The sequence below is a fragment of the Astatotilapia calliptera genome, unplaced genomic scaffold (genome assembly GCF_900246225.1).
Source record: "Astatotilapia calliptera unplaced genomic scaffold, fAstCal1.2 U_scaffold_20, whole genome shotgun sequence".
Taxonomy (NCBI): domain Eukaryota; kingdom Metazoa; phylum Chordata; class Actinopteri; order Cichliformes; family Cichlidae; genus Astatotilapia; species Astatotilapia calliptera.
In genome coordinates, this window is record NW_020535730.1 from 285426 (window position 1) to 300599 (window position 15174).

Here is a 15174-nt window from a genome sequence, read left to right on the forward strand (position 1 = left end):
TGTGTGTGTGTGTGTGTGTGTGTGTGTGTGTGATTAATATATCAGTGGAACAGCTCAGATAGGGTAGCTAGAGAGACAAGACTGAAATGGTTTCAACATGTGCAGAGGACAGATAGTGGATATACTGGACAAAGTATGATGAAGAATAAGTTGCCGAAGGGGAGTAAAACTGTTTTATGAACAAAATGGACAAGATCTTTTGTATGGTGGTATACTGAAAGGACTTTATTGTATGTAAACACTTCCAAAAATAAGTAATCTCTGATACCCAACATGCAACTAATGAACAAAACTACACTTTTTTAGATCTACTATTCTTAAGTATTTTAATTCTACAGTTCTGGGGGCTGCTTATCTTAATGCCCTCGAGGGACACCAAAAGCCAGATTACCATCCTCTGAAAAAATGAATTTTCCGTTGCTTATGAAGTTTCTCGATATATTGATATTCCAGCTTTCCAGGATGGTGTCCAGTTCTCAGACGTTTGTTTTTGATTTCCTCATAGTAATGATTCCAGTTTCCTTTCTTGTCTGCTCCAAATCCAAACACATTAACCTGAAGACACAAAAATGTGGATTATTAATCACAAATGAAATTAAAATAAAATAATTATAGATTATAGACACTGCAGATTTCATTAACATGCTTTAGCTCAGGGGTGTTGAACTCCAGGCCTCGAGGGCCGGTGTTCTGCAGGTTTTAGATATCACCCTGGGTCAACACACCCTAATCAAATGATTAATTCATTAACAGGCGTCTGGAGAACCCCAAGACATGTTAAGCAGGTAAATTAGCCATTTAAATCAGCTGTGTTGGATTAAGGACACATCGAAACCTGCAGGACACCGGCCCTCGAGGCCTTGAGTTCGACACCTGTGCTTTAGCTTAATGCAGTGCAGGTGATTTGCCATTCCATTTTTCTTTTTTTCTTTTTTAAGTATATTTTATTAAAACCAAAAAATAAAAATACAGTCTGTGTAAGTTAGGATTGTCAGTACTTATCATAAATTCTACTACTAGCACCCTCACCATCCCCTGGAATTTTCTCATACCAAGAGCCTTATCAAGGCAATAGGAAAGGCCAAGAAACAAACACTTCAACATGCAAATACAGTAACAGTATAAAACTATATTAAATACATACAATTAATAATAAACAGATAAACTGAAGAAAGAGAAATAGGAAAGAAATCAAGGTTAATAGTTACTTGTTCCTGACCGATTAACTGATTGATGCATCAGTGTAAAGAGTGAGCTTATCCCCCCACTAATGTGTTCTGCATTGCTCTTAAAAAAGTTATTATTAGGGGACCAAGGACCGGGAGGCAAATCCCTTGGTCCCCTAATTTCCTTGGAGGAAAGGACTCTAAAAGTAAAAGCCTCAAAAACTTATGTCTTGATGTATCCTCAATCATCTGTGTATGGAAATCTTGGTAAGTTAATTCTATTCATCTGGACATAGCATTTTCATTGGTAAAAATGTCCTACAGGTTTCCCAAGCCTTAACAGTACATTTGCATAATGACTGAAGAGAGCATCACTCGCTAACAATCGGCTTTGAGGTCAGTTTTATGATTATTAATACACACATTTGTATGATCATAGATCAATTCTCCAGGAGTACTATTCACAGACAGTTGGGGAATGGCTGCAATGTAAAATTTGGTTCTCATTTTAATGCTCCAACCTCCACACCTTTTTAATTCATTCACTTCTCATTAGTACATGCGTCATCCAGCCTAGGGGCAACTGCCAGTTCCCGATGAGGCCTTCCAAATTCAATTCCCTATGAGGCCTTCCAAATACAATCACAGATTGTCTATCTGTGATTGTCAAATCTAAATAAGGGATATTGTCCCAGCTAGTTTAATGGTATTTAGGTAATTCTGCTCTAGAAATAACCAGATGGTAAAGATCCCTTGTGGTAATGCTTAAACTGGAAATGATATCTATGCTCTCATGTACAACCAATGGGCCAATAATGAATGGTGTAGCGATGAATTATCATATCTGTTCCTTGAACCTACCTCATCACACAAGTACAAGCTGAGAACCAAAGTCAGAAAGCCAGTGGATGGATACCTCCCATGCTTTTCTAGCCAAACATAATGGACATATTTCATGAAAGCAGGGCTGAGGATCATCACCTATTAAAGATTACAATTAGACTTCAATGACAGTTTAGTAAATAATAGAATTACCTTTCTTATGACATATCATATTCTGGATGTTTGAAGAATAAGTCATTCTACTCACCAAATTCGTGTTAGTTTTCACACCTGATTTAGCAGTTTCTTTTTGCCTGTTGGATATAACAATAACATGAAATAAGTCCAAGCTCAAAAATGCAACTGCATTTTAAAATATGGTGCAGTTTACCTTTGTGCTTTTGTAATGGTTTGTTTGTTTGTTTGTTTGTTTGTTTGTTTGTTTGTTTGTTTGTTTGTTTGTTTGTTTGTTTGTTTTCTAATTCTACACTGCCAGGGAGGCACCGAGACCATGACACAACTGTGTGTGTATATATTATGTTTTTGTCATGGTCTGTGGCCCTATGTCTGTGGAGTGTGTGGGCTGCCCTGGTGGCCACACCTCCGGGCTGGGCCATCACCTGCACACCTGCTTTCCATTCTGGGCAATTACCTGGAGGACTATTTAACCCACGCTGACGGATGCTCCACGCCAGTCTGTTAATCACCCCTCAGGGGTAACTAGGCTTCCCGCAAAAGCTTTGTACATATGTGTCATTTGAACTGCGTTAATTCTGCCTTCATGTGCCTAGGGTATGATCCGGCGTTTGAGCCTGCTACCTGCCTGTCCTCCTGCTTGCGAGCAGTGCATCATCTGACCTCATCCTTGCCTCCTCGGATTCGCTTCCCACGGACACACTTCCCCCCCCTTCCGAGTCCCACTGTCCAGCTCTGATCGTAAGCCAATTACAAAAGCCCTGTCTTGTTGTGTCTCCCTATTTGCCAGCTCACTAGTAATTTTCTCCCCTTTCTGTTGCAGCCTCTCATGGTCCTGATTATGGCTTCCCTGTGTCGTTTATCTTCCCATTTTTTTCTTCAGTTCCTCGTTTTGTTTCTTTTTTTGTTCCGGGTCACCTTTTGTTAAAGCAATAAACTGTTTTCTTGCTCGCATTTGACTTATTGAGTCTCCTTTTGGATCCCATTTGTGTGAGCGCACTGTGGTGCATGACAGTTTTATTGTTGTTGTACGCTCTTTCTCTCCCCCTCTCCTCTGTCTGGGTGGAGCTCATCTTAGGCTCCCGCCTCTGACCCACGCACCTGCCCTGATTACCAAACCTCCCGCTGATCTATCTGATTTCACGAACACTACTTAAGATGGCAGTTCAATACTTCTCATCGGGATTAAGCCGCTTTGAAAACTAACCCTGAGATATGTTTTTGTGAATCTCTATCCAAATTTAAGACTGTTTGGTAAAGGCATCAGCGCAGTGCTGAAACATTTCTGACAAAGATGTAAAAAAAATAGGAATTCAGGATGGAAACACTTTTTCATACAACTGTGTAGGGTTAAAAAAGCTTACATACCCCCATTAGTATTATATTATAGCCAGTTATTTGCTTGATTACATGCTTTTGGAAGCCGTAAACAAGCTCTTGATATAAATCTGATGAGATATTTCACCACTCTTCTTGATGGTAGTATAGGTAATTTTAATTAGCTGGCTTCCTGGCACAGGACTGTCAACAAATTTTCAATCTGTTGGGGCTGTGGGAAGGAATTTTGTCTCAACATGTCACAACTTTGCTAAGATCTGAATGATGACTCAAAATGTCAGAGGATATTGGTTAGGATGTTCAGTTAAAAAAAACCCACAACCACCAAGGTTCAAGCCTGTCATGAACTGGAAACTGCTGGAACACAAAGCTCCATTGTCTACAGTGAACTACAATTTCACATTTAGTTTAAAATACACACTTTCATGCTTGACTAAAATTTGCAGCTGGGCAACAACAACAAATGTTCAGACAAAATAAAGATTGAGCTATTAGGCCATAAAGTGATGTGTTTAGAAAAGCAGTGGTGAGACTTAAATCTAAGAACACTGTGCCAACTGACAAGCATGGTGGTAATAAAATTATGCTCTGGGGCTGTTTTGCAACCGGAGGTAATGGTTGAAAAATGTCAATTCAGACCCATAATTGAATTGAATATTGAGACTGACAAGTTGAGCTCCAGAGGAATTTGCAAACATTTTTATACATCATAACTAATATAAGTCAGGGTAATATTTTTCTGGGCCAAGGGACTCTGAACAGAATGTCCCAGACTTAGGTTATAAGTAGAAAACAACAGACTAGGAATTGCTAGATAATATTAATACAACAAGGTTAGGGAGGGAGGTGTTTTTTTCAGGAAAGGAGCAGGAAATGCAAGATGAGGTCAGACGTGGATGCAGTGCAGAAGTTCCACTTGGGAGAAAGCAGGACTGGCCACATCATTTCCCATAAGAGGATAGTCATAATAATAATACTTGTTTTTTGTTGTGGTATAAAACCACTTACAGGATATTACCCGCTTAAGGGGTCCTTTTCGTAAAGTAGACCGCTGGTTCACATCAAGGTGCAACGCCGAAACTTCTAAAATGAATTAAATATTTTAAAAGCTAGTCAGGGGCGCCCATTTAGCTCAGTGGAATGAGTACCATATCACATGGCTGTGTATTTCCTTAAAGAAAGAAAACGAACATTAACATTCACCAGTTTGTCTGTTTGTATCTGGAAATCCCAGAGGATCTTTGATCAGCCATTCTCAACCACCGTAGGGCACATATTCGCAGATGTTTCTGTACACTATGCTGACCACTTTGTTATAGAGTTCCATGTATGCCCTGCCTGCAAGCATTTTACACACTGCTGTTATGTGCTGGATTCTTTCAGGGGCATCTTGGTACAGCCTGCACCTAGGCTCTTGTCTGTTGTTGTAAACACCCCCCGGCATCTAGTGCTCAGAGCTTGTTTCTCTGGTGCCATTATTAATTTCTCCGTGCTGTCTTTCAGTTCAGCTTTGTCTAGCCCCTGGTAGGATTTCTGGATATCAGCCACTGCTTTTACCTGACGGTGCTACATACCATGCAGGGGCCTGTTGTCCCATGGTATTTCCTCTTCTTGCTCCTCTTCTTTTTTGGATTTCTGCTGCCTGAGGTATTTACTAACCAAACTAAGTTTGGTCTTGGCCATCTTCCTGATGTTCTCATGTTTGTTGTTTCATCCTGGACAGTGGTTTTGACAGCCACTAGTCCTCAGCTTTCTTCCTTTTGCTTACAGCGTACAGTCTCAGGGAGCTGGATATATGCAAGGTGATGAGCTTCCTTTTTTTTTTTTTATATCAGTGGCTTCTATATCTTCCTTTGACCATGTTATTATCCCATTGGGTCTCTCTTCACCAGCAGGGCATGGGTGTTGATTGCCCGGATTAGTGATGTGCGGATCGATACTGAAATATCAATTCCTCTGATACCACTCATTTATGTTCTAGAATCGACTCTCATATTAAAATATCAATATTTTAGTAATTTGGGGTAAATTTGTAGTTTATCACTAACAGGAACAGAGTGGAAAGAAACTATACTGGGTACATGTAGCTCAAGCGGTAGAGCAGGGCATCTACTGTAGCAGCTGGTTCATTTGTGCTGTCAGATGTTTATGAGGAGTGAAATTAGCTTCAGTAACCACTAGGCATGATTCATGTCAGGGCTTGGTGGTGTCCAACTCTTTATACTTGAGACCCTTTCTTGGTCCACAAGAAAGTCTGCCACTGTGATGCATACTGGATCCTGTTCAGGGAGGTTTCTGCAGTCTGCTCTTAAATGGTAAAGGGACTGATTCTTATATAGTACTTTTCTACTCTCCCGGAGTACTCAAAGCGCTCTATACAACATGCATCATTCTCCCATTCACACCCACTCATACAAGCACTTCCTTCTATACTATGCAATCTAAGCATTCACACATACATTCAGACTCCAATGGATGTATCGGAGAGCAACTTGGGGTTAGTATCTTGCCCAAGGACAGTGTTGGGGAGTAACGGAATACATGTACCGCCGTTACGGATTTAAAATACAAAATATGAGTAACTGTATTCCGTTACAGTTACCGTTTAAAAAGGTGGTATTTAGAATACAGTTACTTTGTTGAAATAAATGGACTACACGGCGGTACTTCCCTGTTTCATGTTGTGGCGGGTCAGGACTGTTTGGGTTTTGTTTGACAGCTACGTTCTGTTGTTCCAGGCGGCAGCGTTACGGTTGCCATGGTTACAGGGTGAAGCTCTCTCTGCGTGTTTCCTGGGTGAGAGAGCGCCTTTTTGTTATTGTTATGCTAAGCTAATAGGCAGAATGCTACAGGTATAGCTCTAAAGAATGTAGCATCATAGGCAGTGTAGTCCATGCTGCAGGGAGAATGGACTGCCATATACGTTATGTGTCTGTGAGCGCGAGGAGGGAGAAAAAGTACGAGTTGTCATCGAGTAAAAACGGGAGCTGGAAGCATGTAAATATAATAATAACCACTGCAGCCAAGAAGAGTGCCTGAGGAGCCCAGTGATATATATATATATATATATATATATATATATATATATATATATATTGTGGAGCAGGGAAATTATTTTACTGCTATTGTTAAATAATCATCATCATTACCATTGCATTAATAATAGAATCTGCAGCATTGATATTGTATTCAGAGGTTTAAACAGTGTGTGTCTTTTAGAAAGACTAAGTGCAGCAGGCTGACAGGAAGTTGCAGAGAGTTGCAGAGAGTTTGCAGAAGCGAAAGCAGTCTAAGTATTCTGAGAAGCAGGTTGGACGAGGCTATTTGAATTACTAGGTTATTCAAATTGTCTGTTATACTTTTATATTCTTTTACTAAGCTCTTAGTAGAGGCTCTTGATTAAAACATTTATTTAGTAGATGACATATACATAGTCTCAGTTAGGATGAGCCTCTGTTCTGGTGAAAGGTCAGAAGTGCAACAGGTGAATTGAAAAAGAGCATTTAAGGACAAGACAGTAAGTGAGAGGTGACATACACCCACACACACACATGAGTTAGATTTATTTATAGGAAAGAGGTTAGTCATGTCTGGTTGTAACTGCGAAAGTGTCTCTGTAAACGAGGAACCGTTCCTTGTTGTCTCGGCAAGAAAGAGGAACAATTCACTTCAAGACAAGAACTGAAAGGTAGACAGGAAGTACCGGGCATGAAAATAGAAGATGATGTTCTTTCGAACTGTGTTAAAAGTCATTGTGGTTGATTTGACGTATATATATATATATATTCTGTCCAAATTGCCCATAGGTGTGAATGTTCGAATGAATGTGAGTGCGAATGGTTGTCTGTCCCTGTGTGTTGGCCCTGCGACAGACTGGCGACCTGTCCAGGGTGTACCCTGCCTCTCGCCCTGTGACAGCTGGGATAGGCTCCAGCGCCCCCCGCGACCCTGAAAAGGATAAGCGGAAGCGAATGGATGGATGGATGGATGGATATATTCTGTCGGTGACGCATGAAGGGGCGTCGTTAAATCAAACCCTGATGCCATAAAAATCTGTGTATGCTTTGATCAAGTCGAAGATCGATTGCTGTCTGCGTACAGAGTGTCTTCCCACACGTGTGTATTCATTAAAATCATTGTTTGACCAAGATCTTCTGGACCATGGTTTGTACTCTCCTTCCTCAATATCTGAACCTTAACAAAATATATATATAATATATATATATGTATATATGTGTTTGTGTGTGTGTGTATATATATTATATATACACACACACACAAACACATATATACATATACACCAAGACCACGTAAAAGTGGTCTCGAGACATCCAACACTAGTACATTCAACCAGCCTCACAACAGCAGACCATGTGTAACCAGCCCACAGGATCCTTTGAGACCAGCTACCCGCACGGCTGCAGCAACAATATAATATATTATATATAAGCACAGACGATGGTCAGGATCCATTCAACAAACCCTTCATGAGACAATATTGCACTAATTGCCACTTTTAGTCTTGTACTGCTCAAATTTGTACTGCTGCTCACTACTGCCACTTTATCTCATGTGAAATTACATTGTCCCCCCTCCGACCTACCTCAATACATGTCACTTTTCTATTTCTCTCTTTTATGTCTTTCTGTAAGTATCGACAGGAAGTTGAGCCGCTGGTACTCTGCAGTCCGAACAGTCTGGAGCTGAACATGCTTAAGACTGTAGAGATAATAGTGGACTTCAGGAAACATTAACATCAACACTGCTCCATCTCACCATATCAGACCGCCCGGTGTCTACTGTGAAGATCTTCAGGTTCCTGGGTATTACTGTCTCCCAGGACCTGAAGTGAGAGACTAACATCTCCTCCATCCTCAAAAAGACACAGCAGAAGATGCACTTCCAGAGACAACTGGAGAAGTATAGTCTTCCACAGGAGCTGCTGATCCAGTTCTACACTGCAGTCATTGAGTCTGTCCTGTGCTCCTCCATCACAGTCTGGTATGGAGCAGCCACTAAAAAGGACAGGAGCAGACTGCAGCGGACTTTATGGGCAGCAGAAAATGGCCTGTAAATGTCAAATGGCCTGTATTTGTATAGCGCTTTACTAGTCCCTAAGGACCCCAAAGTGCTTTACACAACCAGTCATCCTCCCATTCACCTACACACTCACACACTGGTGATGGCAAGCTACGTTGTAGCCACAGCCACCGTGGGGCGCACTGACAGCGGCGAAGCTGCCAGACACTGGCACCACCGGGCCCTTTGACCACCACCAGTAGGCAACGGGTGAAGTGTCTTCCCCAAGGACACAACGACCAAGACTGTCCAAGCCGGGGCTCGAACGGGCAACCTTACGATTATAAGGCGAACTCTCAACTGTCAACTCCAGGACCCGTACCTCTTAAGAACCAGGCAGAGGAAATCATCACAGATTTCTCACACCCTGGACACAGACCTTTTGACCTGCTGCCTCTGGCAGATGGTATAGAAGCCTGCAGACCAGGACCACCCAACAAAAGAACAGTTTCTTTTCCCTTGCTATTTCCCTCCTAAACCGTTGAACTGTCACATTGCTTCACACTGCCAGATTGCAACTGCAGTTTATGTACACTCTGTGGTATTCATTTCTGTAATCCAGTATTTTCTGTATATAGGGATTTAGATGTTTTTATATTGTGGTTTATGTATATTGTTCATTGTGTTGCTCATATATTGTCTATTTTACATGGTTGTGCTTGAGAGACACCAGCGACCAGAACCATATTCCTTGTATGTGTTTGTGCATGCATACTTGGCTAATAAATGCGATTCAGATTCTGATCATTTTTTCCCATTACTTTTATTTCTTGTGGGCTCTCCTTCCTTTATTCATTTTTTTCCTTTTACAAAATCTAATGTGAAATATACAAAAGTGTATATTCAAAGGGTTTTGTCTTGCAGTTATGCATTAAGACTACACTTTCAAATTATAAATGTTAAATAACCAAGATACAGAACCAAATAAAAATATTACCTTTGTAATACACACATACCTTTGAGTAAAAGACCGGATAAGCCACAGTAGATCGGAAATTTTGAATGGAAAAAACACAAGATGTGTGGTGTTGTCCAATTTTTTGAAACTCCTTGGATACATCACATGGTATGTTGTTTTGTTTCCAACATCTCTTTCAAAGCCTTTTGTGGGCCCAAGGTTTATTCTAAAAAGCACAGAGGATATATTGTGCATATTATCATCTATTGGATGATATATGTAGAATGAACATCCATAATGGGGAAAGAAAATATCTTATTCAATTGAGGTTTAAAGGTTTTAGCAATGCTTACAGATATTTAAAGATAACACATGCATGAAGATTTCAAAACAGTATGTTCTACTCTTACCTTATGACAATATCATGAAAGTCTATCAGTGGTCCATAACGCGATCCATTGAGATTACCAGAATTCCCAACCACAGCACAAGTTCTACAAAGGTCAGGGCTGGATCTTGTGAAATTGACTTTGGTTGGGAAGATCTGAAAAACCTTGTTCACTGTTTCATTGTAGAAAGCGAAGCTGCGTCTGTCTGTCTGTATGTGCTGACATAAAAAAGTATTTAATTAATTTGTTGAGTTCACTAGCTTTTTTTTACTAACTGATTATTCTGAGAGTATATTTATAAAAAAAAAAAAACCCATCCCTATTAGCACTGGAAATTTGGTTAAAAAGATGATAACGACTTGTCTTTGAAATCAGTAAAACAGTATACACACCTACATACATACGTTTAAAATACAGAAATTAACATTTACCTTCCACCAGTTAAATGTATCCTCTGAGATATTGTTTGTGGGTGATAGAAAGGGCTCAGGAGATTCTTTCATAAGTTCACTAAGCCATGGGTCATAGTCCATTAAACATTTGTTGCAGGCACAAACACTTTCATTCTGAGGGGGGAAGAAATCCTGGTACACATCTAAAATCCATGAAGCTCTAGAAAAGACTCCAATGGCAGTGGCACACAGCAAGACAAAAAAAATTAATAGTTTCCTCTGAAGCATCTTCACACCTTGATATTCTTGAAAGAGGATCTGATCCGTTCTGTAGATACACACAAAACACAGGATTTAACAATGTGATAACACATGACCATACAGAATCACGTCATCACGCTGCAAACAAGACCAAAACAAGACCTTAACCAATATTAAAATCAATTTGTTACATCCAAAATGATAGGATGTAACTAATGTCTACAAACATGCTTGAACTAATTGTTACTTCCACATCTCCAAAAGTTAATTCTGGTCATCTGGACATAGCGTTTTCAGTGGGAGAAACATTTTGTCACTCATCCAAGTGACTTCTTCAGGCTTGGATGAGTCTGCAGTCTTCAGCTGACTGCAAGTTTCCCCACTCTTATAAGAAGTGCATTTGCACAATGACTGAAACCGGGCCACTGAAGGAACAATGGGCTGGGAGGTCAGTTCCTTCATCATAATTATGCAAATTCTCATGACCATTGATCAACAACCACTGATCAAAGCCCACTGATCAATGGCCTTGAGTACCATTCACAGAGAGTTGGGGAATGGCTGCAATCACAGCATTGTACGATGGCAAAATATGTACCCTAAGGCCCTCTCCTCAATTCAGAGATGGTCTTTCCCTTTTTACATAAATGGCATCCTTGACTTGCTGCTAAAACCAGCGTTCCTCCTCCAAAGGTTGTTTGGTTTCCCCGATGTATAAATCCTGGAAATCCTCCTGGCACTTAACAGGGTACACTATGTGTTGGAGTCAAATTGTTAAATGTTGTCATTGTGTTTCTTAAATTTGTAACACACACACACCTTTTAAAACAATAGGGGGTTTTACGAGGGGCCTGCGTAAACTGTAACTGTCATGGAAATAAATAGCTGCGAGGAGGACTGCTTGTTGAAGAAGTTGGATTGGAGACAGGTGAGGAGCGTTGAGCTCCAAGAGCTTGGTTCCAACCAACCTTCCCTTGCTTGCAAGTAAAAGCCGGTTGAAGATGTTTGTCTTGTTTTTGTCGTTAACGAGAATAAATTTCTAAATTAGCAGGGCCTGTGGAAGCACAGACCCAACACTATGTCACTCTGTTTGTGTCGGGGGACCCAATCCTTGGGGTGGACCAATTTTTGGTGCAGCGTGTTTTGGGGTTTAAAAGCCACACAAACACAATGTTTAGAAAAAATGTGTGAACTGCTCCAATACTCCTGACACATACAGGATCACTACAGGTTTTCACTTAGGCAGCGGTTGTCCATCTCTCCTGGATCAGCTGGAACTTTCTTTTGGCGCCTTCCCAGCTTTGACAAAAGTCCAGCTGGGATAACCACATTTACTCAGGGCCTTCTTACTGTGATGTTCTTCTGCTTCCCTGGTCGCTGTGTCTGTGGGGATGGTGTTCGCTCTGTGTTGTAGTGTCCTGATGACACCCAGTTTTTGCTCAAGTGGATGATCGGTATGTGTAGGTTTACGGTACACATCAGCTTTTAGATGGGCCCCATTACTGATGGAATGTCTAAGAAGGCTAATCTCCCACTTTTCATATCCTCCCTGGTGAATTTTGATGTGTTGGTTCAACGTCGCAAAGACAAAGGGGTTGATATTGGACTTCCGGAGGTGCAGAGAAGTACACACCCCCATCACCATCAACGGCGTTGCTGTGGAGAGAGTGAGCGAGCAGCTTTCGGTTCCTTGGTGTACATCTGGCTGAGGATCTTACATGGTCAGGACACATAAACAAAACAGTGAAGAAGGCGCAGTAGCGCCTCTTCTTTCTCAGGAGACTGGAAAGATTTGGCATGAGCCCCCGCATCCTTAGGACCTTATCTATCGCTGTGCTATTGAGAGCATCCTCAATGGAGCGGTTCTGTTACCTGGTATGGCAACAGCACCGCTTACAACCGCAAAGCTCTCCAGAGAGTAGTGCAGTGCTCTGAACGGATAATTGGAGGTGGGCTTCCCTCCCTCCAAGATATCTACAGGAAGCGGAGCCTGAGGAAAGCGGGAAGGATCATGAAGGACTCCAGTCACCCCAGCCATAAACTGTTCAGACTACTTCCGTCAGGAAGAAGGTTTTGCAGCATCCAGTCCCAAACCAGCAGACTGAGAGACAGCTTCTTCCATCGGCTTCTTCCACAGGCCATCAGACTGCTGAACACTTCATAGACACCTCACCTTCACTACTGGAACTTCAACATTATGCACTCCACACTGTATATAAATGCCACTTGTTTTGCACAATATCCAACTACCAACCTCTGTATATTTTATATATTGTTTACTCTATTTAATTTGTAAAATATGTACACACACACACGCGTAGAAAAACACATTTAGTATATACATCCAGTAATGCATACACTCTTATATTGTACATATATTTATTACTCTCAGATTTAGCCATTCTTATATTTTGCTTGTTTAATGTTATTGTATTTTTTGCACACCTCTTTTGCTTGTGAAGCTCGCACACAAGAATTTCACTCGCATTTCACTAGAGCGAAGAAATCACTCACTCACTAACCCCCTCCTTCCTGTGCTGAATCGTAAGTTTAACCAAATCACTCAGGACTTGCTCACCCCCTCCCTCCTGTGCTGAATCATAGAGCGAACGAATCACTCACTCAGTGACCCCCTCCCTCCTGTGCTGAATCATAGAGCGAACGAATCACTCACTCAGTGACCCCCTCCCTCCTGTGCTGAATCGCAAGCGAATCACTCAGGACTCGCTCACCCCCTCCCTCCTGTGCTCAATCATAGATTAATTTTAGAAATGTTTTTGCTCTAAAAAATAGTTGTTTTCTTTTAGAATCATTCATCTTAGCAGTAAAACATCTCTTTTCTTACAGAAAAGAGAAACAAATTAAGTTTGAGTGAAAATGTACATTTTTTGCACTCTCTGGTCAACTGACTCAGTGAATCAAATGACTCAAAAATCCTATTCACTTTGGTGAGTGACTCATTAAAACTCGATTCAGAAAAGAATCAAATTTACCATCACTAATCAAACACTCATTAAAACAGCGACCTAGAGATACGTTAGCGCACTCATCCCCAACTGTCCGAGTGAGGGGCGGGGTCACATATTGAAACAGACAGCCAGGCGGGGAAATTCCGCCTCTACATTTTGCGACTCGTTTTATTTCTCTATCTGACAAGAAAACTATTCAATCAGATAGTTATTTGTGGTGAAGGAAATACAGTTGTACTTTCAAGCAGCACATCTGAAATTCAAGCACTTTTCAAACCTTAAAAAGACAACATTAAAATTCAAGCATTTTCAAGGATTTCAAGCACCCGTACGAACCTTGCTGGTACCATAATGTCCTTGTAAGTTATATCAGGCCCTTTTAGAGCAAAATTTAGTATTTTGGTCTAGAAAACCCAAAATCTGATGTCCACATATGTGGACGCCAGGTCCTAGGAGGTTAATGTTATCTGTCTGATTTCAAAGTATCTGTCGCATCTGAAAAATGCTGCAACTTGCAGCTGAACTCTGCACTGGCCCAGCTTAACCAATATATCTGTGCAGCAATGCTAACACTGGGATTACCTAATTTGTAATCTTTTTTAAACCATCTGTTTAATCTTATATGTAAAAAGAACTAACAGAAATAAATAAAAACACATTGAGCCATTTCCCAAAATAAAAGTACACGACACCTTATTTAAAGTAGTGAATCACATGAGTGATCATTCTATCATATGGAAATTAGATCTGTCAATCTATTCAAGACTTTCTGTCCTAATTTCTATCAAAAGTGTCTAGGAGCTACATTTAAGAAAAAATAAAATAGAAATAATGATAAAATAAAAACTTCATTATAATAACATAGAAAAGAGTTTTGTGTCGTTATAAATGTGTTGAGATCAGAAAACACTAACCTGTTTTATACAAAGAAAGTGGAGAGAGTAGTTGTGAGATGTGATCAGTCTGCAGTCTCTTTCTTGTCTGAAAAACTTTACCTTGTGGTAAAGACTTGCAGTATCCTGGCATACTCAGAACTGCTTCCTCCTTGTGGTGAAGCCCTGTAATTATCTACAGATGTGCAGGAGCTGGACTACAAAAGGGCATTTTAGTTCACCTCAATTTTATGATTGGGGGTATATTTTAACCCCCAGCCTTATGGCAAATTTATTTATAAGAGTTTACCTTTCAAGAGAAGAATTTGTAAATGAATCACACAAATGTTATTCCCTAAGGCTTGCAGCAGGCAATTTTTAGCATCTGTTGTGTCTGTTTTTTTGGAATGATGGGCAAAAATATTATCAACACAAGTGCATAGTTGTAATGTGTGGATGGGTCACAGCTGTGAGCACAGTGCTAAAACTTTGACTCTGTCCTAAAATCTCTTCACTCAATCCTCACATAAAGTGTTTAGAAATGATCTTAAGCTTTTTCTCTGATAAAAACACATGTTTGTGTTTGGCAGAGATACTGTAAACAGTGATACTGTTTACATTGGTCTGTGGTGATTTGTAGACACAATGGCTTTAAATATTACACCCTCAGGAACTGATAGCTCTGCTTATGAGGATTTTGGTGCCGGTTACTTATTGTTCTGCTTTAAGCTGGAAGCTGATGTAGGTCATTCAGGGAATGTGTTGTTAATTAAAATGAGCAACATAAGGTTAG

The 15174-nt window shown here is 40.5% G+C and overlaps 1 protein-coding gene across 1 annotated transcript; it reads right to left on the bottom strand.

Moving 5' to 3' along the window:
- Nucleotides 1–299: 299 nt before the first annotated feature.
- Nucleotides 300–14483, bottom strand: LOC113017803 (CMP-N-acetylneuraminate-beta-galactosamide-alpha-2,3-sialyltransferase 1-like). The gene is made up of 7 exons (XM_026160907.1): nucleotides 14424–14483; nucleotides 10319–10607; nucleotides 9909–10105; nucleotides 9557–9724; nucleotides 2257–2302; nucleotides 2028–2147; nucleotides 300–555 (listed from the first exon to the last, which is right to left on the bottom strand). Exons 2-7 carry the CDS (start codon nucleotides 10565–10567, stop codon nucleotides 388–390), a joined length of 948 nt encoding a protein of 315 aa, XP_026016692.1. The 5' UTR covers nucleotides 10568–10607; nucleotides 14424–14483; the 3' UTR covers nucleotides 300–387.
- Between the last annotated feature and the right edge of the window lie 691 nt (nucleotides 14484–15174).

Excerpts from the sequence above, each read along its gene's own strand:
- LOC113017803 (XM_026160907.1), bottom strand. The coding sequence starts at position 10,567 with ATGCTTCAGAGGAAACTATTAATTTTTTTTGTCTTGCTGTGTGCCACT. Across the intron at positions 10,106-10,318 it reads ATACATTTAACTGGTGGAAG|CACATACAGACAGACAGACG; the intron begins GTAAATGTTAAT and ends TTTTTATGTCAG. Across the intron at positions 556-2,027 it reads GCTTGTACTTGTGTGATGAG|GTTAATGTGTTTGGATTTGG; the intron begins GTAGGTTCAAGG and ends TTGTGTCTTCAG.